This window comes from Sphaeramia orbicularis, chromosome 3, assembly GCF_902148855.1.
Source record: "Sphaeramia orbicularis chromosome 3, fSphaOr1.1, whole genome shotgun sequence".
NCBI classification, from domain to species: Eukaryota; Metazoa; Chordata; class Actinopteri; order Kurtiformes; family Apogonidae; genus Sphaeramia; species Sphaeramia orbicularis.
Window position 1 is genome coordinate 35,324,143 of NC_043959.1, and position 26,767 is coordinate 35,350,909.

Consider the following 26,767-nt stretch of genomic DNA (forward strand, 5'->3'; position numbering starts at 1 on the left):
TTTGGTCAAGAAAGTTTTTATTACTTCTTGGACCACATTTTGGTTCCCCTAAAATATGATGTCAGAATTACACACCAATACAGATCACATCAAGTTCCATTCTTGTTCATTATAAATTTCAATGGAATGTTGGGGTTTCCCTTTTTACTTTCCATCAGTTTGTGCACTCATTATATTCTGTTATCAATTTGAGTCATCTATTAAATTTTGTCTGATTTTAATGTTATGAACATAGAGGCTTTTTTATAATCAGCTCAGTGGGTTTTTCTGTCTTTCTCTGCCCTACATTTATCATGGGCTTTTTGGTGTATTTTTAATTGTGCAAAATAAAGAATACAACTGACTACAGTTGAGGCATTATTACAGTAAAGCTGAATGCTGCCTTCTCATAACAATGATTGTGCACTAGTAAGGGATGTAGTCATATTTCCAACGTTACTTGAACGCAACGCTAGCTCTACAGCAGCAATCGGGCAGCAATGGCCACAATCTGTCAAAGCTGGAGACCGGACAGGGGACGATGCCTTAAAACATACGGAATTGTCATCATATTGCTTATGGATGTGGTCTTACAATGTGTTAATGGTATGTTGGGTCACCTTGTTAAACACAACCCATGTGTTGTGTGTAGTTTTATGTTCATAGACGTCGTTAGCATTAGCTTTCGCAGTGTTAGCAACGGCTGTATGCTAGCTAGCAAGAATAGTAGTGGAAAGAGCTGAAGAGAGTCGCACTGATTGAGACATTTTTATCAGATACATGAGATGTTTTTGTATTTATGTCAGAGGTGTTTAGTATACAGGACAAGAGATTCAACTGTTTTTAACGTACTGACTAACCGCTTACTCTTAACTGCATGCTGAGGTGTTACGTCATTAGCTATTTGTTTTTGTTGTAGCTCTAAAACTACTGAATCAACATATTGATCATGCAGATAACTACATATAATATCACATTTCGTTGCTTGTTAGTGTCAACTTGGTAAATAGTTATTTTACCTCACACCATAATAGTTGTTGTTAATATGGAAATACATTACAGTGTCCCATGTTTATAATTGGTGGGTCATAATAATAGGTGAGTGACCTTTTCTCAGGTCTGTCAGTCATCTAGTGATCTGGTTCTTGTTAGGATACCTGAGCTCCCCACATGTTGGACAGGAGCCCCCGTACACCAGAGATGCTCAACATGGTCCTGTCATCACTAGTCCAGTGGTCCCTGCTGCAGCCTCAGGTAAATGCACATACAGCACCTGGTCCTTATTCACAAACATGACATGTCTTTAAAAATTGGACAATCCAAGCCTCTGGTGTAAAACAGTCTGTTATTTGACTGATTGAATTAGTAGAAATAAGTGTTAGAGTAAGAGTTAGAAATTGCTTCCTCATATACATACAGTATGTGGCACTATGAACTTGAAATGTATTGATGTTCCTTTTACTTGTAACCTAAACTGTGTGTTGCCTTAAGATTAAAGGAAAGGAGACATGATGGTTATTTCTGGAGAAGGCTGATCATTTTTTAATGTCCTTAGTTTTTTTGTTATAAATGATTTATTCATTCATTTTCTATAACTACTTAATGTTCTGAAGGGCTGTGGGAGGGCTTGAGCCTATCCTAGCTTACATCAGACAAAGGCGGTGTACACCCTGGACATTTTGGCAGTTCATCATAGGGCTGACGTATAAAGACAACCAACCATTCACTCTCACATTCACGTGAACATGTGATTTATATTCACTAATTTATCAAGGTGCATGCATTGGGCAGTGGGAGGAAGCCAGAGTTTGTGGAGAGAACCCACACAGATGCTGGGAGAAATTTCAGTAAACTCCCATAAGACACTAATATTAGTATTATTACAAATATTTATTATTTCTTCCTTTGCTTTATATCAAAGAGAGCATTGTCCTTGTATTTTCTACCTGCTTTAGTTTTAAAGACTTTTCACCTAGGTCCCAATATGTCTTTTTTGTAGTCCAGAGATGGGTTTAACAGACCAATCAGTAGTAAATGGTTTGCTCAAGGACTCTTTGATGGCCTTTAGTTGAGGGCAGAGTGTCTGTAATTAACCTCCCACAGTCACATTTTCCCAATTTGGCAAGAGCACAAGCTTGCTTCTCTATGATTGCTACAACCATCAATGGTCTCAAAGCTGTGACTTCACATTGGATTGATTGCTGATGTCATGAGTATATAAAATAAGGAAAGGATAGCAGTGGGGGAGATCATTTGTAACTTTATGTCTGCTGTTTTGTAGTGTCTCCTGCAGATGAAGAGAACTACCCTGCAAAGTGTCCTAGTGGTGGTCTGTGTAGTCGCCTGCCAGCTGATTGTATTCACTGCAATTACCAACACAACTGCACATACGGGAAACCAGCTTCATTCACCTGTAAACCCAAAAAAGGGGTCCACTGCATTGTGAGTAATGGATTTTTCCTTTTGATAAACCTGCAATACATTGATAAAGAGCAGATTGTAAAGAGAAATGAAAGAAGAGACCTGAAATATGCTCCTCCTGTGTTGTTGTATTGAGTCAGCAACAAAGGTGAAACTTGCTAAGTAAAAGATAGTGATGCTGTTTTAATTGAGGCTGTGTTCTCTGTGTTTATTGAATTTTGCAGGGAGAGTCAGGACAGCAGCAAACCAACTTCTCTCTGTCCATCATCTGTCAGTTCTGCTGGCAGCTGGACCCGTCACTGTACCGCTGCTCAAATTCCACTAACTGTATGACAGTGTCCTGCCCACGGAAGCGCTACAATGCCACCTGTGACGTGTTAGACCATGTACATTGTTTAGGTAGGATAAAGACCCTGCTGAAATGTGTGTTTGTTCTCTTACTGCTATACAGAAACAGGATCATGATCTAAGGAAAAATAGTTAAAAGCATAAAATAGAAAAGCGGTAGATGTGTGTTAATATTCATCTAAATGCTTATGTTATTATAGAACTACTGCAATAGTAGTAGACATTTAAGGACAACATTCATTGACAAAAAGCATAAATGCCACATTAGATAGAAATGGTATTGAAATGTCACCATTTATGAGGAGCACTTTGGTTCTGGGATCAGAAACTTAAGTCAACTTCAGGAGACCTGATTTCTCAAATTTTTGGAAAATTGATGTAAAATGGTGGAAATCTGCCTAGTGGTGTCACGGCATTTTACTTTTGTTGGTAGAGTTGGTTTTAACTAATTTATTTTTCATTTTGTGAACAGGGCTCATCACATGGTTAATGGGAAAGTAGAAAAACAGATTATATTCATATATACTCATCTGTTTCTAGTTATGCACTTTTTCTCTAATCTTTGATTTTTGGTACAGTATTGGATGATGTGAAAATTTACTGAAATTAAAGCATGTGGCAAATTTACATGGACAAATCACTGTTTGGTGGAGCTGCCAACAATTCACCGGCATCTGAAATGTGACCAGATTTAACACTGTTTTGTAAGATGTCAGAAATCAAAAAGACTGGAAATCATAGGTTTTCTCTAATAATTTATGTGTTCTAACATGGCATTATCCATTGTGTAAAATTAGCTGAAAAGTAAAAAGCAGTTAGACAAATATAGTAAATTAAAAAGTAGCATATTTACCTTTGAGAAGCATTTGAATAGAAGTGTAAAGCTTCATCAAATGGAAATACTCTAGTAAAATAATAACACTTTAAATATGTACATTTGTACAGTAAATGAGTAAGTAGAAATTCTATTTACTCAATTACTTCAAGTAATAATTGAGTAAATAGAATTCAAGTAAGTCTGTCACAGACTTTGTTGAATGCTATGATTAAATTGTGTTCTTTGTAAAATGTGTGCTGTATCTGGGATACTTTTAATAAAATGTGTGTCTTCCCTTTAGGTAAAAGACGTTTTCAGAAACGATTATTTTGCAATTGGACTGGAGGATATAAATGGTCAACGGCATTAGCGCTCAGGTACCACAGTTATGTAAACTGTACACAGTTCTTTGCAAAAGTTTTAGACAGCCTTTAGATTGCTTTTTGCAGCGTTTAAATGAACATGCATATATATTTCTGTCTCTTTTCTTCAGATACAACAATAAAATACAGGAAATATGTGCACAGCCTGAAAAGACACAAAAAACTGAACTAAAGGGGTTCTAAAGGTTAAAGTCAGTATTTAGTGTGACCCCTGACATGTCTATAATCCTTTTGTTCAGACAGTATGAAATTTTTGACATTCACTTTTTGATTTTTTTCATTCCAGGTATCATTCAACACATGTCAGACATTTTAATGGTTTTAGCTGCTTCTTGTCATAGGGTCAGGGAGAGAAATAAGAAAAGAGAAAAAAAATATGCATGCTCATTTCAATGCTGCAAAAACAAATCTAAAGGCTGCCTAAAAGTTTTGCACAGTAGTATGTATATATTATTTATTTATTTATTTCTTGAGTCAGGATGTTTGATGTAATAGCATTTCTTTTTTCTCTCATCCTTTTTTGTAGCATTACACTTGGTGGTTTTGGAGCAGATCGGTTTTATCTGGGCCAGTGGAGAGAGGGTCTGGGCAAACTGTTCAGCTTTGGAGGCCTGGGCATTTGGACTTTGATAGATGTGCTTCTCATAGGGGTTGGTTATGTGGGGCCTGCTGACGGTTCGCTCTACATCTGAACCAAGTCTCTGGAGACATGGTTGGATGTTCCTTACCCTCTTCTGCTTCATACTGTTTCACCCTCAAAGACTGAAGATGCTGTGTTCTTAGCACGTTTTGCCTCCCAGAGCTTGCTGTGCAACACATCTCTGTCCCATCTGCTAACAAGCAGGAAGTGTTTTCCCCCTTGCAACATGGATAACTCTTCCCACACAACCATCAGATCAATCCTAATCATTCTGCGTCTGACTCCTGTCAACATTCTGCAGATGGAGCTGTGCAGGAAGACGAGAAGTCAGTAATTATGCCTGTGCGGTTGCTTTGACTTAACTAATGGTTAGGCTCCCTCATGCTGATATATAGATAGGTTTGATTTCCTGTGAAGCTGGGCTATCAAAAAGTTCTTTGGAGCCGTGTGTTGCTTCTTCTTTATTGGAAAGTAAATGAATCAGTGGGGGGTGAAATTGTAACCATGGCTACAGATTTCCAGTGTAAAACCTAACACAATAGAAAGGTGGGCAGGTAATATTTATGTCCTGAGAGGGCCAAGAATGAGTAAGGAAATAGTTTCAGGTGTTTTTTTGTGACAACAGAATGTGCCTGTGGATGAATTCAACAGCTATTTGCATGATTTCTTTCTACATTGAATCAGTACTGTCAGCCACAGTTTAAGAAATGTTTCTTTCAGGGCTTTTTGAATGATCCAACATTTAACTTTTATAAGCATCACAACTGTTTAAGTTCAACTGCTTTATTAATAAATGCACAAACCCTACTGTAGGTTCAAATAACAGCCAACACTGGTAGAGATGTGGCGTTAGGGAACAAAGATAAGAATCTCCTAACCGTCTACATGTATACGTGTTGCACAAGCAAATTGCAGTCACTTGTGGTTTCCCGTATGGGAGATGATGGAGATATCCAGTGCATTCAAATGTTCTTTTTCCTTCAATTCATCACTTTACCTGTTACATTGATTCTCTGTGCACTAACAGTGAAGCAGCTCCTCTTTCTTAATGTGAAAGTGTGTTCTCTTTGTGTTGCCAGAATTTTGTTTTCTGTTGAAACACTGTACATTATTTTTTTTAAGTTATGTAAATAAAGATTTTAAAACATAATTTGTTATGAATGGAATTGTCCTGCTGTGGAAGTAGAACAACAGTGGGTACTTGTTTTCATGCACTCCATTGTTTATGGAATAGATTTAATGGGCCACACTGATCCAATGTTTCAATTAAAAATCAGACCAATGAGGTCTATCTGCGTTAAATTTTTAATAGGAAAACACTTGTTGACCATTGTTTTCTTAGTTTCATAATCATCCTCATGAACTCATTTATGATAATATGTTTCTGGCCAGTGCTTCATCAATCCCCTAATGTGACAGGACACTGTTCATCAGTCAGAGGTCAGTGCCACCACAGGACTGTGAACTTACAGGACAGATACTTTGTTTCCAGGGAACATGAGTCTGGCCTCCTGCTTGAATGCAGCATTTTAATGAGAATTCAGAGCTCTATTAATAGCTGGGGTCATTTTCACAGATGTCTGTGCTTTTTCTCACATTAAACAGTGAGTGAAGCCAAAAGCTTATTATACCTGCTGGTGTGTGACAGAAGGATGGGGAAGGTAACGTTATGTCATCAAAGCAACTGTGCCAAGTTTTATTTTAAGAGCAGCTCTATTGAATGCAATGCAGAAATCAATCAATTACATTTAGGCACATACACATATTTACATTATATATATATTCATCTGAAAATAAAAAAAGAGAAGGGAAAATCACTGCTTTAGATAGTGACGTGTTAATTTTGTGTGGACTTTTCCAATTGGCTGCTGAGCTGAATCTGTTGTAAATTTACTCCACCCTGATTCTGTTTCCTCAAACTTGATCCCGCCTTTTAACAGTCACTACAACTCCCACCCACAGACTGATGCAAGTAGTTGTCATACTTGTGAGTTTAGGAGGAGGTTTATAAATCACACCTAAATTCTGCAAGGGACACGTTCATCTTTTGGAAAGCTTTAATCATTTTATTTTATTCTTTTTAATTGTGATGAAATATTAGGAGTTTGCAGTCCTAATGTTCCTCAACTATAATGTGTGATTGTAGCACAAATGTAATTACATTTTCAACCCATTTGTTTGCCACAGATTCAATAACATCTATGAAGAGTGGCTGTGATTATTTAACTTTAAGGTAAATAACAGGGTTTATAATAGAACACAGTTGCACAATGTACAATTACATGATAGTAATAATTTATTCAATACTGAGCACAAACAGGTGTAGAATCTACCACATTTTACACATGTAATCTTGCCACGACATAATACAGGCAGTTTCTTTTTTAGACATCTGACATGAGGCCCCAGGTAAATTGATAAATTGCTGCACTAAATATCTTTTAATTCATACGCTAGCGGATACTGCTCTGTTGTAAATGATGAGCACAATAGTATTTTGTTTGGTTGTTACCTTTCTTTTTGGTAAAGGTCCCTTTGGTGTTAGTATGAGACCATCTCCCATGGTAATTATGTGGAAATCTCTCTTTTGAGAATAATAGATTAATTTTGCAGTACTTATCCCAGTCAGCCATTATTGAAAATCATGGACTGACCAGTGATTTGGAGTTGAGCCAAAGTATCCTCTCTCAAAGACAGACGGCCTCACGACTTTCTGATTAGCCAATTATGCAAATAGAACAAAAGTTTATTCATCCATCTCTTACGCAATCCCATTTAGTCTCACCCCAGCTCTGGATGTTCTAACACTTGTTCTGACCCTCTGTATCCAGTAGTTTGTTTCTGCTTATTATGCTCACTCCATGAATAGAATATTGTACCCATGTAAAGTCTGACTGCAAGAATCTAACATCATATTTCTCACCTTTGGGCAGTTGCTAGGGAGACTCTGAAACCACCTGTGGACAATCTCAAATTACAGTTCCAATAAAAAGTATTCACCACCCTTGGATGTTTCTACATGTTGATTTTCACCAGAAAAAAAAAAAAAAAAAAAAAAAAAAATCACTAAACACTCATTCTAGACAAACCTTTTGCGTACTTTGCATATGGTGAAAGGTACCACAGAAATCCCAACACTACTTCTCCCTGATAATTCTTTTAACCCATAAATACCCAAACGTACACCAGTGACCAAAAGCATCTACTGATCTAAAATGTTTAATAACTTTAGAGCCTCTAATCATATCAATCCATGTAAATAATGGATCTAAAATACAGTTATTCATCTTTTCATGGTCATCAGATATGACCCATTTGGATGTTCAGAGGCTCCGCAGTTACCATGGAAACACAGTCATCTTCTACAACACTGATTAACCAGCAAAACCCATAGAATTTGATAAATGACAGTGGATTAAGACACTTGGTTTATATGCAGTTAATGATAGATTTTACTGACAGTCACTTTTTTTCTCAAGTTTTCTGTTTTATTGTGATAACCTTTAAATGCAATATCAGCATGATGATTAAAGTACATGATCAGTAAAATAAATATAAGAAAATTAGGGATTTTCACTGAAGAAAAAACAAAAGGCAAAATAGAGAATATGATAAATGGTGATAAATCACTGAAGAAAGGTTAAATAGAGAGAGAAAAAAAATATTTAGGAACTGTCACAAAAGTAGCACTGGGTCTTTATGGGTTAAATTAAATAAAATAAATATAATTAATTAAAATTAATAAAAACAACCTGTGTCCCACTGCCAATACCAATAAGGAAAAAAACAGCTTATGAACACTTTGGAAGAACCACAGGGCTTCATTATAAATTATATAAACACTATGTGATCTGGTGGTCTAGTGAACACCTACACAAAAGGCGGGGGGGGGTGTACTTCTATTACGTTTTTGCCCATTATCTGAACCTCACTGTCTGATATCAAACAAAAGCAGAAAACGTGGCAGAATCGATGGTTTTTAACAGCAAACCATGAGAAAACAGGTTGTAACATACAGAGAAAGACTTGGGAGGAAAACCTGCCACGGATCTGATCTGTTGCAGATGACTTATTTTCTAGCAAAACAACCCACAAGATAAAGTCAAACCAACAAAAAATGTCCCCAGAACAAAAAAAACAATAGACAGAAACCAAACACAAAGCCAACCTCAAAGTAGTAGTTGGACAAACTCATTTTCCATGCAGCTGGACAGATCAGCTCATCCAAATCTACAGACTGCAATTGCTTTGTTACATTTTGCATTACTGTAAGCTGGTAAATATTCTATTTTGTGTTTTATCATTTGTGTTAACGCATTCTTAACATGACTCTTTAGACTAAACCATTAACTGGAAAAAAACTCAATATACATGAACTTGAATAAACATGTAACTGTTTCATCCCACCATTTTGTCCATGTTATCTTGTGAATTTTGATGAAGCTCAAACCATCAACTAGTTTTTCATCCTCCCATCTGTGTGATCCATTTTACAGCACACCAGTGTGCCAATTACGCTTTCCAAGTCTAGAAGAAGTCCTACAGTTTTGGCACAACAACACCTCAGATAATCTTGCTTACATATTGAAATAGAAAGAAAGAAAAAAAAAAAAAACTGGATCACAGTTGTTTGACCAAAGTCTGCACATGTCACAAAACAAAAGAAATAGACAGGCCAATGTTGATTTCAGTGATTTATTTGTACAATAGGAGTCGCACTGTACAAACACCTCAGCTCATATGCGAAGGCAATAACACAAGAGCATCTATATTTTCCCTTTTTCCATAACATCCCTCATACCATTCTGTGAGTTTAGAATGATGAAAACAAATGACAGAAAAAGTAAACACTTAAAAAATAAATACAGCAGCTACCTGCCCAGCAAAGAAACATTTTACAAGGCTCAAAGAGACTAAGTGCTAAAGCATAGTGAAAATTTAGAAAAAAAATAAAAACAAAAAAATAAAAACAAAACAAAAAACATGTCTGTCCAACCATTATGGCAGTGGGGTGGTTATGGCCTCAGTATGTAAAAATGAAACCCACAGTAGACAAATACAGAAAAGGCATATGGTGATATCACTATCAAGTCCATGTGCCTATGCCACTTACACCACTTACATTTATACACCATCCACAGACAATGTTGTGAGATTTTACACACATACTTCAAGACAGGACACTTTAGTCAATGGGGAGAAAGAAGAAAAAAAAAAAAAAAAAGATTTTTTTTTTTTGCCACCCGCATCATGAAAACCAAAGTCCAGACAGTAGTGGAGATGACATGGTCTATTATGATGGCAAAATTTTCTCTCAAAGCAATATGAATTTACATTCACTCAAATTTCCATTTGTAAATAACTAATGTTACCATATTAACTCAAGATGTCGTATAAAAATATAACAAAGACTGAAAACTGACGCACTTAAACAAAAATATATCTACAGTCTCATATGTGGCTGGGGGCTGACTGACACGGCCAAGAAAAACTCATTCCAATACATCTTATTTCTGGGGGATAACAACTGCATAAAGATGCTCCACATATCAAGTCTGAGTAGCAGCTGACTTCCCCCTCTCACCATTAGTGACACAGTGAAAGCCTCGGGTTCCATCAGGACCCCTTGGCAACCTCATTACCCCTGGCGGCAGACCATCGGCATTCTGGATCTTTCTACCCAGCATCGGACTGCCGACCGGACTGCTTTCCTGAGATGCCACCTGCTTGCGCCGCTGAACCCAGGGACTCCCTGAAGGGGTAAGGCTACTGTCTGAGGAGTAGTCCGCCCAGCGACGCCCAGGCTCAGGGCTCAGTCTGTCCTCACTGGCTAAAGGAGACTTTTGGGAATGTGGTAATTTGCGCTGAGAACAGGGGCTGGCGCGGGGGCTCGACCAGGGGCTGTTACGTGGGGACATGCCAGGACTCAGGTGATTGTTCTGGAAGCTGATGCCTGCAGTGGTGGGGCTGAGCTTGTTGCAGGACAGGGACTTTCGTGCTAGTCGTGGAGATGTGGGGTTACTCTCGGTCTCTGAGGAGCTGCAAGCCGAGTCTTCTCCGTGGTACTGAAGCTCTCTTACTCTGCTGTTGAGTGAGCGACTTTTGCGCATCCCTCCCTCCTCACGGGGTCGTTCTTTAGGTACCTTCTTCTTAGGCGGTTTGGTGCCAATAAGAACCACTTTCAACCCCAGCAAACTGGACCCTCCATCCTCACTGCCCACAGCTTCATTGGCTTTGACAGCAGCTTCCACCTCCTCAAACTCTACAATGGCACATTCCTCAGTGCCGAGCTGAGTGTAGCGACCGCTCAACCTCTTCAAGTCGGCTGGCAGGTCCTTCCCAGGTTTCAGAACTCGGACAGAAGCGATGGCGCCATATGTCCCAAATGCTTTCAGCAACAGCTTCATCAGTTGCTCCTGCTGAGTGGCTCCACCTTCGCTACTTCCATTTTCCTTTGCACCTCCAGTCAGAGCAGCCAGCTCCGGCCACCTCTGCAAATCACTCAGCAGTAGCATTCGGCTTGGCAATGATTCACTGGCAAAGACAGGCACCGCTGACTTGCGCCTCACCTTGCGCCCCTCATCGTTCAGCTCAAGTATATTTGAGTGTCTTAGAGCATAAGCAGTTGTTCTCCAGTCACGGGTCAAGTGTTTCACCTGCAAACACACAATACATGGGTGAGAGTGTAAGTGGTTTAAAGAGGGTCTCTCACAGTCACTAAATCATATATTTGGTCTCTTTAAGTTGTGCAATTAAGTAGAACCAGTTCCAAAATAAAGATGAAATTCTACATTAGTCATGTCTTTCTGAAGCCATATTTCTGCTATAATAAACTAAATTCTGGCTTCATTGCACTGAACAGTCCATCTTCAGTGTTGTCAGCTCCTATTTGAATCCTTGTTAATGTTAAAACGAGAATGAAAATCATTTCAGTGCTGGTATCCACATGTCTTAAATACAACCTGACAAAATTGCATGGGCTCCAAGAAGCACCAGATGTTTTTAATCAAAGTGAGAATATCATTGCATCCTAAATAGCTAGACATGCTGATATTAAAAGACAGTCACTTCTACTCAATCCCCTTGAGGTGAGTCTCTAAAAATTAGGAATGAAAAAAAGGGGCCGGCTTTGTATTTAAGACAGATTTCTATTTTGAAACAATCAGCTCCGGAACATGAGAATACATAATATCAAAACATATGACCAAATAGTAGACTTTACATTCTATTCTGTACACAAGTCCTTCACACTTACCTTTTTGAATGAGGTGAGCAACTTGACACTAACAAACCCAAGTTTGTTGCGTCTGACATGTTTGAGCAGGAAAGCGTCATGCTCCAGGTTTTCATCTGATAAGTAGTACTCAATCTGAGCAACCAGCTTTTGGATGAGATCTGGATCTGGGGGCTGCCAGCTCTCCTCCTCCAACTCCCCTCCACTGGTTCCCGCTCCGCTGTGTGTGGGAAGACAACATGCAACACGGTCAGCACAGACGCCTCTGTGGTCCATCACTGAAGCAGCAGAATGTTTTTTCATCAAAACTGCCAGGACTACAACTGTTACACATTTTACTTTCATTAATACAATAAACCAGAGGCTTACACGTTGTTGGCAAGAACGCTGCCTAGCACTGCCACTTCTCTCTGCAACATGTTTGACTAAAATGAGATGGACTGTGTACCTCCCTCCTTTACAGACTTCCTTTGCAGCAGTGACAAGCTGTGTCTCCAGCTATACTAGCCATGCCTCAATGCCAGACCTTGACACCAGTGTGTCACCAGTCTTGAAACTGCCAGGACCTCTCCATCTGAGAGGTGCAGAGTCACAGCCTCTCCCTCCCACACAGAATATGGTGGTTCACCAAAATCAGCTTCACATGATTTACCAAAGTGGTACAAACACCGCACAGCTGAGGCTTTAGAGCACAATTTGATTTCAGTCAGACACATGGCTGAGCCTGTAAAGTAGTACAGTCAGGTAGCTTTGCAGATCAGAGTGAGGGTCTGAATGAAATTTTGTGGATGACTCATCACCTCCTCCCTCCCTCGTACACCCTCAGTCAACAGCTTTCCGTGCGGCTGACCACACAGCTGGCACGAGTCCACTGCTTCCCCAGGATGTCAGATAAAGACAGCCATGAGCATTTAGCAGAGACCATCATCTCATTTACACACGACACATTTAACATGTGAAGAAAACACAACAGGGATGACAGGAATACAGAAAAGCCCTGGATGCACTGTGGTGAAGTTCAGTCTCATGCTGCTGTTTAGACATCAGCCACAGTCTGTGAAAGTGTGTTGCAGAAATAGAAGATGTGAGGTCACATGTAGCCTACACAAACACACCACCTTGCAGATTTCGTTTCCCTGTAGGTTTTCTGTAAGGGGGGGTTCAGTGATTTCAAAATGCATCCTGTTTGATACATGTGCTGCAAAATAAATGCTTTCCCAAGAGTTCAAAATAGTCATAGAATGTGTGCCATGGGTGTGCACAGACTAAAACCTTTTGCATGAGAGAGACATTGACTTACTCTCCCCTTTGGCCTTTCAATCACTGACTCACTCTTGGCGCACGTAGTCTGAATAGGGAACTTATAGGCCAGGGGATAAAAATAGCAGCCCTGACGTAGGGGAATTAGATTAAAGAGAAGGTGCAATCCTTTATCTCTCTCAGGTGTCTGGTTTTACAGCGCGGATGCTGCCTACAGGTGGCTAAACACTCCCCACAGTCCTACCTATGAGATAATAAATCCCACAAGTATGTGTGAGGCATCCATTGTCCGTTACAGGCTGTTTACAGTCTTGTAACACACCTGTCAGTATTATACTTCTTCACTTCAACAGTATCTTTCAACAAATTTGGCATACTTTCAGTCAGACACTCACACACACACACAAAAAAAAAAACCCTCTCCGAGTATTTAAGCTGCTCCACGCGTCTTGGCTGTGCTCCAACTGAAGTTACAGCCAATACTGCATAAAAATCCTACGCAGAACTAGACTGCATGTTGCACAACCTTGACTGCATAATGTTTTAGTAATGTCATAACTTTACTGACCCCAGTTTACCTCCCTGGTTTGTGGAGAGAGTAGAAGTTAGTGGAACAGTGTGCAGTGGAACAGGCGGGTTCAATCAATTAACGCAGCAAATTAACCAGACCTTGATTTGTCATGTCGTCCTATTTCGTCCTCACTACAGCTCCCGGCCCCAAGGAAGTCAATATTATTAGATGACACTTCCTCCGGTTCCTCGTCCTCCGCAGCTTGAATGGCCACTGTTATCGTCACCGTCCCCATCTCCTGCGAGTGCTGATCCACGGTGATGACCTCATCCATGCCCTGCTCCCCTGGCGCATTCGAAGCGCACTCCGACGGGGCTAGATTGGGGATCCCCACTGACCCACTCATGCTCTTAGAATAAACCAAGGTGCGTCCGCCCTCTCCTTCCTCCCTTCCCTCGCTCGTAGCAGCAGCAGCAGCGCCTCCCTGAAAGCTTTCAATCTTGCTCGACTCGAAGGCACAGACAGGATACGGGGTGCGTAAAGCTGCTCGAGGTTTCTTAGGGCACCAGTGGCGGCGGAGAAGGACCCAGGGGGCTCCAAAGACGCGCTCCACGGCTCGCCAGAGACCCCCGATCCAAATCCGACCCGAGGAAGGGCCCTGAGGAGCAGCGGGGCTTGTAGCAGCCAGCGAGACACAGCCTGGACCTGGTGCGACCGACGGGCTGGAGCCTCCTTGTGCTTCTGCTTCTACTGCTGCTGCTGCTACTTCCTCATATGTAAGAGGCTTTCTGCTTTTGAAACGAGCTCTGGGATTGGGCCGTGGCAGCGTCTCTTCGCACGCATTCCCAACCCACAAGCAAAAGCTGACACAAAGCCAGGAGGGAGGCAAGAGGAAGGAGACGCAGCGGATGAAGGCATTTACCAGAGCGTACATGCTTTTTTCTGTTTTCTCTATTTCACAGAGATCTAAAGTGTGGCCTTTTCTTGTTGAAGGGGGCGAATCCACCGTTTACATGTGTCTAAGTAGGCAAGCAATTCCACGTGTTCCTCTTTAATTGGGAAATCGCCGTGCCAAGGACGACCCCTTCTCTAACGCCGCTAATTGGATAATAGACTTTACGCGTGTGGTGAAGGCAGGAGCAAAGTGCGTCCGCAGCAAGTAGGAGACACAAAACAAAAAGACAAAACAAGAAATCAAGACGGGAAATGCAAATCATCAGTAACTTATTAAAGTCCCACTTTAGAAAAAAAAAAAAAAAAAAAAGTGGTTTAACCCTCCGGTATCCTGTCCAGCAAGGCCCTTACTAAGCACCTAGTGTGTGTTTTTGGCACACTTGTGGAATAATGTAAAAAAAAAAAAAAAAATCATCCATTTTTTTTTTTTTAACACTTTTTTCAATTTGATCAACTTGAGCCGTAAATAAAAATACCAAATACTCAACAAATGTCTTTTTTTTTTTTTTTTTTTAAACCCTTTCATGCATAGTGGTCACTCCAGTGGACAGTTCTTCTCCAGCTGTTCTCTTATATATTCATGGGTTTTGTTGTTTTAGTTCCATATCAGTTAACACAGTGGACACTTATGCACCATCTCATACACTGACATTCAGACCATTACTGTAACTTGGCTGTTCTTGATAAACCTGATCTGCAGTAACATGTTTGAGTGTAAATCAATTGTCATTTATTAGACTAAAAGTTTTTTTGTTTTTTTTTTTTGCATATTATCTCCATGAAGTGAGTAATAACTAGCATTAGAATATGTTAAAATGTGAGAAAACATCAGATTAGCAGCATTAAAATGTTTTTATTTCATTGTTTTCATCTCACTTTCTGATATTGGGTTTTAAACACATTTCTTTACTTCAAAAATTAAATGCATGGACATTATATAACTCCATGACAAGAAAAAAAACTCAATCACATTGTTTTTTTCATGCCTAAGGAGGAATAAAAACACTCAAAAAAATCTTGATGAAGGTTGTCATAATTCATGCATGAAAGGGTTAAATGCTGTGTTTTTAATGTAAACAAACCATTTTTTTGGATGGGAAAAAACAAAAAAAAAATTTTTTTCAATATACTACATAAAAAGTGGATCACATATTATTTGATTTTTTCAACCTGGCATATGTCAGTGATTAACTCCAACACTGGTTAACCCTTTAATGCATGAATAATGAGAACCTTAATGGGTCAAAATGCAGTAATGTCCCATCAGAGAGCGAAATTTAATTGATTGCCATTCCAACATTTATTTCAATATAAAGTAGCTCCTTGTTTTGGATAATCCCTTATGGCTCAACTGAAGCAAAAATGAATTTAAAAGTAAAAATGTGGGTCAAATTGTCTCTAAAATGTCCCGTCAGAGAGATTTTGAATACCGTTTTTTTGACCCAAATCAATATATTTTTCCTCAGTGTTTTTATTCCTCTTTAAGCATGAAAAAAACAATATGATTGAAAAAATTTTTATGAACCTATTTTTCATGGAGTTGCAAAAATATTCACTCAGATGGACATCATGCATTTAATATTTGAAGCAAAGAAACATGTATTTACTGATGCACTGTGTGAAAAGTATGATTTTTTTTTTTTTCTTTAATGCTGCTAATCTGGTGTTTTGTCACTTTTTAACCTACTCTAATATTAGTTATTATTCACTTTATGGAGATAATATGCAAAAAAAACCCAAAACAACTTTTCGTTTAAGAAAAATGGTTAATTACAATCGATTAACAATAACAAGCAATTGATTTACACTCAAACATGTTAGTGCAGATCAGGTTTATCAAGAACAGCAAAGTTACAGTAATGGTATGAATTGTAGTGTATGGGATGATGCATAGGCGTCCACTGTGTTGGCTGATATGGAACTAAAACAATAAAATCCATGAATATACAAGAGAACAGCTGTAGAATAGCTGTCCACTGTAGTGACCACTATGCATGAAAGGGTTAATTTGCATTATTATTTTTGGCGCTAGGTCAAATGTTCAAAAATACTAGCATCTGTCACCAAGTGTGCGTAAAATGCACACCTATAAATCAAACTATTAAATATTATATATTGATTTACTTTTCTGCTCTAATTTGATTTTATTTTTGTAAATCAAGGTCAGCCCTAATCATACAGAAGAAATAGTGCGTTTTAGGCACACTTGGGAGACAGATGCTAGTCTTGTAATTTTCTTTTGTTTACAATGTGCAAATTTTAGTTGGTGGCCAGAATTTTAAAGATCATGCAAAAATGAACAACTTTTGAATTCTAACCTTATTTAAATTGTGAAAAATAATATGAAGTTTTTTAACACAAAGTGCAAAGTGTGCCTAAAAGACGCACCCGGATACCGGAGGACTCAAGAGGGTCTCTCACAGCCACTAAATCACATATTTGGTCTCTTTAAGTCAGGGGTGTCAAACTCATTTTAGTTCAGGGGCCGCATTCAGTTAAATTTGATCTGAAGTGGGCCGAACCAGTAAAATAATAACATAATAATATATAAATAATGTCAACTCCAAACTTTTCTCTGTTTTAGAGCAAAAAAAGGAAATTTACATTATGTAAAGGTTTACATCTGCAAACTATCCTTTCAAAAGATGGGAGTAACATGAACAAATGGAAAAAATAAGTGTAATTTTAACAATATTCTGCCTCTGTTTATCATTTACACATGTACATTATAATTTACAGACCACAGTGGATCTACAAATACACAAAACATTTAGTAACAGGCAGAATATTGTTAAAATTGTATTTACTTCTTTTAAGACATTTCAGGTTGTTCATATTTGTTCAGGTTATTCACATTTTTAATTAAATTAATCTTTGTTTTAGTGCAAATACATGAAAATATTTAGATTTACAAAGAGAAAAAATTGAAGTTGTCATTATTTCTTTGTTATTATGATCGTATTTTACTGATCTGACCCACTTGAGATTGAATTGGTCTGAATGTGGAACCTGAACTAAAATGATTGTTAATATATTAGTGTATTTTTGCATTTCACAAATTCATCCCAAGGGCCAGACTGGACCCTTTGGCGGGCCGGATTTGTCCCCCAGGCCACATGTTTGACACCTGTGCTTTAAGTTGTGCAATTAAGTAGAACCAGTTCCAAAATAAAGCTGAAAAAATTCTACATTAGTCATGTCTTTCTGAAGCCATATTTCTGCTATAATAAAACTAAATTCTGGCTTCATTGCACTGAACAGTCCATCTTCAGTGTTGTCCACTCCTATTTGAATCCTTGTTAATATTAAAAATGAGAATGAGTATGAAAATCATTTCAGTGCTGGTATCCACATGTCTTAAATACAACCTGACAAAATTGCATGGGCTCCAAGAAGCACCAGATGTTTTTAATCAAAGTGAGAATATCATTGCATCCTAAATAGCTAGTCATGCTGATATTAAACGACAGTCACTTCTACTCAATCCCCTTGAGGTGAGTCTCTAAAAATTAGGAATGAAAAAAGGGGGCCTGCTTTGTATTTAAGGCAGATGCAAATCATCAGTAACTTATCAAAGTCCCACTTTAGAAAAAAAAAAGTTGATGGGTGTGGAAGGGAAAATGTCCATCCTACAGATCAGTCAGTTAATAAATCAAACTTTATTTATACATCAGTTATACATCAAATACGGAACATGAAGAGTTTCCACCACTTCTTAGTCTTTGTCTTTCTACATAATGATGTGTTAATTGCTCAATCATTTTCCACATATACAGTGCTCAGCAGATTTATTAGACCACCACCCAATGTAAGGTTTATGCCACAGCTGCCCTAAATTATCAGTCATGTTTTATGTTTCTGTCATTGCTGATACATCAGTATCCCAGCCAGCATGTCCATGTGGGCCTCAGAATCAGACCTGAATATCTCATATTATTTATTCTTCACACTATTTTATCCCACAATATTTATCTTTCATGTCATTTTCACTACTTCTCATGTTCTTTGCCCTACTTAAATTCTTTGTTTTACAAATATCTTAGTTTGCAATACTTTTTATTTTTTAATGCAAATAACTGCCTTTTACTGATGTTTGTTGTTGTTTTACTGATATTTGTTGTTTTTTTTTTTACTGATATTCATTGTCTGTCTGTAAATTCTTGCACTGAACCTGAGAGCTTTGCCTCAATTTTGTTGTACTTGGTACAATGACAATAAAGAGATTCTGATTCTGATTTTGATTCTGATTCTGATATGGGCAAACACATGTGGGGTCACCATGGAAACTGCGGACAAACCCACATGGGACCCTTATATGCAGACCAATTGTAGCCTTCTGGGGCCCACATGGACATGCTGGCTGGGATGTTCACGCACTTTATAGTTCACTCATAGAAATACTCAGAAATTCAACATTTCAACCTTATGTGTTATTGGAGGACAGAACAAGACTTTATTACTTTTGTGAAATTTTCCCAAATTTTTTATTGTCATGTAAAATATCAAGGTCATTCAAGTTACCATATTTGGTTTCTTACCTGTAAGTGGCAAAAAATATATACATACATATCCAAGAAGTATATATTTAAAAAAAGGGAAAAAAAGGAATAGAAAAACACATGTAAGGTGAAAGGAACATGTATTTTAGAACATTAGAACATCACTTTTATAAGTGCTGATCCACACACCTGTCCACATCCACATTCTCCCTTTGAACATCGTTCCTTACATTAGTACCATTACTTTATGGTACCTAACAAAGCAGGTACACTCACTGTTCATGCAGAAGTGGACCTTACAGACCCTGTAGACCACAGTGGACCTGAGATTGTTGACTCACTGTCCTCACTGCAACTGTTGCTGTCACTGTCTTGTAATGTCTGCCAAAATGACCAAAAATAGTCACTTGCCCGACAAAAGGTTAACCAACATGATATTTTAATGCTAAAATATAATTATTATTATTCATGAATTTTCAAATTTACTGTTGTACAAAAAACCCAAAAAAATTAGTAAAGCACATTATTATGTCTTAATATGTCAAATGATGATTATTTACTTACCTGCATTGCCTGGGCAGAAAAAGTAGATTTAGTGAATTTTAATGAATGTTGTACTTGATTCATATCTGACTTCTTGGTGAACTGAAATTTGGGAATAAAAAGTTGAATTCAGAGTGAAATTCCTCATTCCTGTTGAAAATGGTAAAACGTCGAGAGCTCATTGAAAGTAAAAGTCTGCATTAACCCATAAAGACCCAAACAGCCACTGGTGACACAAACCATCAACAGAGATGAACTGTTTAATACCTGTTCATCCACTAATCCTATCAATACATGTAAATAATTGGTGTAAAATACAGTTTGTCATCTTTTCATGGTCATCAGATATGACCCATTTGGATGTTAAGAGACTCTGTAGTTACCGTGGAAACACATTCATCTTCTACAACATTGATTCACCAGTAAAACCCATGGAGTTGGATCAATGACAGTGGATGGAGACACTTGGTTTTACATTCAGTTAGCAATATCTTTGCCAAAAAAATTACTTTTTCTTCATTTTTCTTTGTTTTGATATCATAAACTTTGAATTTACTCTGAGTTTTTATGAACAATCTACATGATCTTTGAGTTAAATTTCCGAAAATACATGATTTACACCAAAAAAATGCAAAATACAGAAGATAATATCATATAAAAATGGTGATAAATCAGTTAAGCAGTTAAGAAAGGTAGGAATAGAGATAAAAAAAAATCATTTGGGAACTACCACATAAGTAGCACTGGTTGTTTATTGTGCTAGAAATAGAGAAAGATGGTCTAATAAATTTGTTAAGCACAGTACATACATCTTAAGCATAAAAGCTATTCAATTCATTTTCATTTGTTTTTATTACTTATAAATTTTAATTCTTAATGTGACACTTCCCAGCTAAAGCAAAGAAATGCTTCCAGACTTCACAAGTCTTAATATTATTGACATGGTGTGGTATGGCAGATGGAAGGAGCCTCGGTAAACAAATTTACAGATTTCCACTTCTGTGTTTGGGGAGTATTGAAAATGTGTGTATATGTAGGGGGTCCTTGGATTACTTGAATACATTCATTTCCTATGATATAAAAACAGTGGGAGGTGAACAGAGAGAAACAATTAGAAAGAAAAAAGAGGTTCTAATACAGAGAACGGGCACAAATTATCTTGAGCGTTTAGTTTCTTTTGCCGGTACAGTTATTTCAGCTGTTTCCAAAGCCAACTTCTCATCAACCACATTTATGATTGATTCTGTCTCACATCTTTTACTTAATTATACCCAAGAGAAAACCAGAGCTAAAAGAATAAAAGTATGTAACACAAAGCAATGCTGAGGACTTGATCTGAACTAATGCATTGCTCTGCCCCCACAGACATTGCACTTTATATAATACAACAATGAACATTAAAGGAATTGTGAGTTATCTCAAGTATCACCTCAGTAAATTCCTGTGGGTTTGCAGATTTGATTCATAGCGGCTTCAGTCTCTTCAGTACCAGTGCATATATAGGGTAGGTAATCAGCCATGGAGCACAATCAACCCTTAAGGATATACCTTTAGTCCATTTTTCCTGATTGTTGTTGGCCTCCGTCCTAATAACACTGTAAATCACTCTCTAGTGTTTTTGGCTTGTGCTGGCCCTACGTGAAATATCTTTACTCCTCCCCACTGGCAAGCTGGGCTCACAGCTGGTGGGCAGTCTGACTCATTCCCTGCACCACATGCCATACAGCGCTCCAGTTTGCGAACAATGTGACATGGGGAGAGGGAGAGAGAAAGAGATTGACAGAGAAATAGAATGGGACTAAATAGGAGTCATGTATAATATGGAGTGTTTAGGTTCTTATTAATCACGACATGAAATCTAAATTCTTCAGATCAAGTCAAAGGGTCTGCTATAGTTGAAGTATTTCCTGATGAAATCATGTTTCCGGGACTGTTTCGTAATTGTCATTGACCCAATTTAATGTTTCTTGCCTAACCCATTCCACAACAACATCTGAACTATGAAAAATAAAGTCTGAATTGTTGTGATTTGAGGCAAGGTTGTCCCAGTTTGACAAAATGGCTTTGTTCAGTCCAGCTATCCACCTTGCAAAGCCACCAAAGGATTGTGACAGCCTCGGTGCAAGCTAGTAACTATCGTGAAAATGCAATAAAACAAAATCCATTTGTTGCAAGGCTCATTTATTGAATTTGGGTAGAGTAGTCTTTGCACATAGAAAAGTGCTTTTTGTATTCATGCATTTTCTATCATTTCCAGAGCTTGGGTTTTTACATAACCATTTCTAATCTATGTTCCTCTTCGCACTTCCAGCCCAAAGCGAGCGAAAGGTACAGGAGGAAGGGGTCTGACCTCTGAAATCCTCTGCTTTTATTTAGTTTTGTATTTTCCTTATTTTTCTGTTCTTTGTATTATTGTATGACGTGTGCTTTCTTAGGGAACTTGGGTTTTTCAAGCCAAATTTCATACAAATAAATAAGACCTGTCTCCACTCAATGTGTAGCAGAAAAGAAATCCTAAGAGTCTACATCGAACATACAAATATTGGCTGATTAGTTCAATTATGTGAACATACAAAAAGTGGCATATCAAAAATGGTAAGTCAACCCTCTCAGACTGACTGTTCTCTCTGAGTCAGTATTTGTATATGAAGAATATATGTGATGACATCTACTGAAGCCATGCTTTAATGTATAGTTGGAGATCTACAGAGGTCCTCTTAATCTCCCATCTCCCAGCTACAGAAAAAAAAATGCTCCCATATTTCACAATATTAAATAATTTATTTTTGGTATTTTCCATTATATAAAAACCAGTGGGGGTGGATGGAGAGAAAGAATTAGAAAGAAAACCGAGAGGGTGGAATAAAGAGACTGGGCACAAATCATCTGGAGCATTTGGTCTATTGCCAGTCTATTATATGTGGAGATATTTCAACTGTTTCCAACACATGCTTTACTTCATTTGAGACAAAACCAGAGCTAAAGGGGTTTAATGCATGAATTTCATTAAAGGAAGTGATGATAATACATGATACTGTTTTACAAAATGGGAAAAGTGACAAGTGGTCTTTTTTTAAAAAACATGAATATTATCCTCTGATAAAATGTAAGAAAAATACATAGATGTGATATGTAGATAGATGAGAGTGCAGCATCACAAAATGCCAGCCAATGAGAGCGCAAGGTACCCAGAACATCAGCCAATGAGAGTGGAGCGTCACAGAACGTCAGCCAATGAGAGTGCAGCATCACAGAATGCCAGCCAATGACAGCTCAGCGTCACAGAACGCTAGCCAATGAGAGCGCAGTGTCACAGAACACCAGCCAATGAGAGCAAAGCGACACAAAACACCAGCCAATGAGAGCAGAGCATCACAGAATGCCAGCCAGTGAGAGTGCAGCGTCACAGAACACCAGCCAATGAGAGCGCAGCGTCACAGAACGCTAGCCAATGAGAGTGCAAGGTACCCAGAATGTCAGCCAATGAGAGTGGAGAATCACAAAACACCAGCCAATGAGAGCGGAGCGTCACAGAACGTCAGCCAATGACAGCGTAGCGTCACAGAACACCAGCCAGTGACAGCTCAGCATCACAGAACGCCAGCCAATGAGAGCGGAGCGTCACAGAACGCCAGCCAATGAGAGCGCAGCGTCACAGAACGCCAGCCAATGAAAGCGCAGCGTCACAGAACACCAGCCAGTGACAGCTCAGCATCACAGAACGCCAGGCAATGAGAGCGGAGCGTCACAGAACGCCAGCCAATGACAGCAGAGTGTCACAGAACGCCAGCCAATGAGAGCGCAGCGTCACAGAACGCAAGCCAATGAGAGCGAAGCGTCACAGAACGCCAGCCAATGAAAGCGGAGCGTCACAGAACATCAGCCAATGAGAGCGCAGCGTCACAGAACGTCAGCCAATGAGAGCGCAGCGTCTCAGAACGCCAGCCAATGAGAGCGGAGCATCACAGAACGACAGCCAATTAGAGCAGAGCGTCACAGAATGCCAGCCAATGAGAGCGCAGCGTCACAGAACGTCAGCCAATGAGAGCGCAGCGACACAGAACGCCAGCCAATGAGAGCGCAGCATCACAGAACGCCAGCCAATGAGAGCGAAGCATCACAGAACGCCAGCCAATGAGAGCGGAGCGTCACAGAATGCCAGCCAATGAGAGTGCAAGGTACCCAGAATGTCAGCCAATGAGAGTGGAGAATCACAAAACACCAGCCAATGAGAGCGGAGCGTCACAGAACGCCAGCCAGTGAGAGCGTAGCGTCACAGAACACCAGCCAATGAGAGCAAAGTGTCACAGAACGCCAGCCAATGAGAGCGGAGCGTCACAGAACGCTAGCCAATGAGAGCGCGGCATCACAGAACATCAGCCAATGAGAGCGCAGCATCACAGAACGTCAGCCAATGAGAGCGCAGCGTCACAGAACACCAGCCAATGAGAGCGCAGCGTCACAGAACGCCAGCCAATGAGAGCGCAGTGTCACAGAACGCCAGCAAGTGACAGCTCAGTGTCACAGAACTCCAGCCAATGAGAGCGCAGCGTCACAGAACGCCAGCCAATGAGAGCGCAGCGTCACAGAACTCCAGCCAATGAGAGCGCAGCAGCACAGAACGCCAGCCAATGAGTGCGCAGCGTCACAGAACGCCAGCCAATGAGAGTGCAAGATACCCAGAATGTCAGCCAATGAGAGTGGAGAGTCACAAAACACCAGCCAATGAGAGCGGAGCGTCACAGAACGCCAGCCAGTGAGAGCGTAGCGTCACAGAACACCAGCCAATGAGAGCGAAGTGTCACAGAACGCCAGCCAATGAGAGCGGAGCGTCACAGAACGCCAGCCAATGAGAGCGCAGCGTCACAGGATGGCAGCCAATGAGAGCGCAGCGTCACACAATGCCAGCCAATGAGAGCGCAGCATCACAGAACGTCAGCCAATGAGAGCGGAGCGTCACAGAACTCCAGCCAATGAGAGAGCAGCGTCACAGAACGCCAGCCAATGAGAGTGGAGCGTCACAGAACGCCAGCCAATGAGAGTGCAGCGTCACAGAACGCCAGCAAGTGACAGCTCAGCGTCACAGAACACCAGCCAATGAGAGCGGAGCATCACAGAACGCCAGCCAATGAGAGCGCAGCGTCACAGAACGCCAGCCAATGAGGGCGGAGCATCACATCACAGAACGCCAGCCAATGAGGGCGGAACGTCACAGAACGCCAGCCAATGAGGGTGCAGCGTCACAGAACGTCAGCCAATGAGAGTGGAGCGTCACAGAACTCCAGCCAATGAGAGATCAACGTCACAGAACGCCAGCCAATGAGAGCGCATCGTCACAGAACGTCAGCCAATGAGAGCAGAGCATCACAGAACTCCAGCCAATGAGAGCGCAGTGTCACAGAATGCCAGCCAATGAAAGCGAAGCGTCACAGAACGCCAGCCAATGAGAGCGGAGCGTCACAGAACGCCAGCCAATGAGAGCGCAGCGTCACAGAACGCCAGCCAATGAGAGCGCAGCGTCACAGAACGCCAGCAAGTGACAGCTCAGCGTCACAGAACACCAGCCAATGAGAGCGGAGCGTCACAGAACGCCAGCCAATGAGAGCGCAGCATCACAGAACGCCAGCCAATGAGGGCAGAGCATCACATCACAGAACGCCAGCCAATGAGGGCAGAACGTCACAGACCGCCAGCCAATGAGGGTGCAGCGTCACAGAACGTCAGCCAATGAGAGTGGAGCGTCACAGAACTCCAGCCAATGAGAGATCAGCGTCACAGAACGTCAGCCAATGAGAGCACAGCGTCACAGAACGCCAGCCAATGAGAGTGCAGCATCACAGAATGTCAGCCAATGAGAGCGGAGCGTCACAGAACGCCAGCCAGTGACAGCTCAGCGTCACAGAACGCCAGCCAATGAGAGCGGAGCGTCACAGAACGCCAGCCCATGAGAGCGCAGTGTCACAGAACACCAGCCAATGAGAGCAAAGCGTCACAGAACGTCAGCCAATGAGAGCAGAGCATCACAGAACTCCAGCCAATGAGAGCGCAGTGTCACAGAATGCCAGCCAATGAGAGCGAAGCGTCACAGAACGCCAGCCAATGAGAGCGCAGCGTCACAGAACGCCAGCCAATGAGAGCGAAGCGTCACAGAACGCCAGCCAATGAGAGCGCAGCGTCACAGAATGCCAGCCAATGAGAGCGCAGCATCACAGAACGCCAGCCAGTGAGAGCAAAGTGTTACAGAACGTCAGCCAATGAGAGAGGAGCATCACAGAACATCAGCCACTGAGAGCGAAGCGTCACAGAACGCCAGCAATTGAGAGCGCAGCATCACAGAATGTAAGCCAATGAGAGCGCAGTGTCACAGAACACAAGCCAATGAGAGCGCAGCGTCACAAAACGCCAGCCAATGAGAGCGGAGCGTCACAGAATGTCAGCCAATGAGAGCAGATAGCAGACAGATCATTTTCCCATTAATGATTCTCATTCCTCAGGGTCAAGACTTCACAATGTTGTGTCCTCATGTTTTTCTTCTCTATTTTTTCCTTTGTGTTATTTCTTTTCCAAACCCTCTCAGTCTGTAAGTTTGTTGTTCCCATTGTTGCCAGGTACATGACATATTTTTAACCTATCATTTCTATCAAGATAGCGTGTCCAAGGCTTTAATGACTGCTTATACAAGCCTTTCATGTAACTGTACTGACCTCAACATTTACTGGCCCAGCAAATATACTTAAATTGATGCAAAACTATCATATATTATCATCAAAGCAAAACATTTGCTCCTCGTCCAGATAAAATAAAATCCTTGTTCATGTCTAGAGCCAAAAGTTTTTACAATGATAACCTAGATATGAGATTAACAGAACACAAGTATGTTGGAATTTAGATCAAGGAGAAGCTGATCTTTAAATATCATGCGATTGAACTGGTGAGCAAACTCAGACAGAAAATCAGTGTCTTTTATAGGATTAAAATCAGTTTTCCTCTGAAATGCAGAAAGATGCTTACTGAAGGAACTTTCTAAATCAGGTTTAGATTATGGTGACATATACATGTGTACCTCAGCTGCAGCTCTTGAGCCACTGAATGCTGTTTATTCTTCTTCTATGAAACATAATATTAGTCATCAATGCAAGCTGCTTGACAAGGATGGATGGCCCTTCAACTCTGTAAGG

The 26,767-nt window shown here is 40.2% G+C and overlaps 2 protein-coding genes across 2 annotated transcripts; one reads left to right on the plus strand and one right to left on the minus strand.

Moving 5' to 3' along the window:
- Nucleotides 1–437: 437 nt before the first annotated feature.
- On the plus strand, nt 438–5,736 carry tm2d3 (TM2 domain containing 3). The gene is made up of 6 exons (XM_030129030.1): nt 438–585; nt 1,132–1,233; nt 2,261–2,421; nt 2,625–2,799; nt 3,867–3,942; nt 4,475–5,736. The coding sequence occupies exons 1-6, from the start codon at nt 480–482 to the stop codon at nt 4,638–4,640; spliced, it is 786 nt and encodes a 261-aa protein (XP_029984890.1). The 5' UTR covers nt 438–479; the 3' UTR covers nt 4,641–5,736.
- Nucleotides 5,737–9,269: 3,533 nt separating this feature from the next.
- larp6a (La ribonucleoprotein 6, translational regulator a) lies at nt 9,270–14,562 on the minus strand. The gene is made up of 3 exons (XM_030125333.1): nt 13,752–14,562; nt 11,844–12,042; nt 9,270–11,244 (listed from the first exon to the last, which is right to left on the minus strand). The coding sequence occupies exons 1-3, from the start codon at nt 14,525–14,527 to the stop codon at nt 10,138–10,140; spliced, it is 2,082 nt and encodes a 693-aa protein (XP_029981193.1). The 5' UTR covers nt 14,528–14,562; the 3' UTR covers nt 9,270–10,137.
- Between the last annotated feature and the right edge of the window lie 12,205 nt (nt 14,563–26,767).

Bases quoted from the DNA above. Each gene is read 5' to 3' on its own strand.
- tm2d3 (XM_030129030.1), top strand. From the start codon at position 480: ATGGCCACAATCTGTCAAAGCTGGAGACCGGACAGGGGACGATGCCTT. The intron at 1,234-2,260 runs GTAAATGCACAT...GCTGTTTTGTAG, and splicing joins GGTCCCTGCTGCAGCCTCAG to TGTCTCCTGCAGATGAAGAG. The intron at 2,422-2,624 runs GTGAGTAATGGA...TGAATTTTGCAG, and splicing joins AAAAAGGGGTCCACTGCATT to GGAGAGTCAGGACAGCAGCA.
- larp6a (XM_030125333.1), bottom strand. From the start codon at position 14,527: ATGTACGCTCTGGTAAATGCCTTCATCCGCTGCGTCTCCTTCCTCTTG. The intron at 12,043-13,751 runs GTCTGGTTAATT...TCCCACACACAG, and splicing joins GGACGACATGACAAATCAAG to CGGAGCGGGAACCAGTGGAG. The intron at 11,245-11,843 runs GTAAGTGTGAAG...GTGTGTTTGCAG, and splicing joins TGCTCACCTCATTCAAAAAG to GTGAAACACTTGACCCGTGA.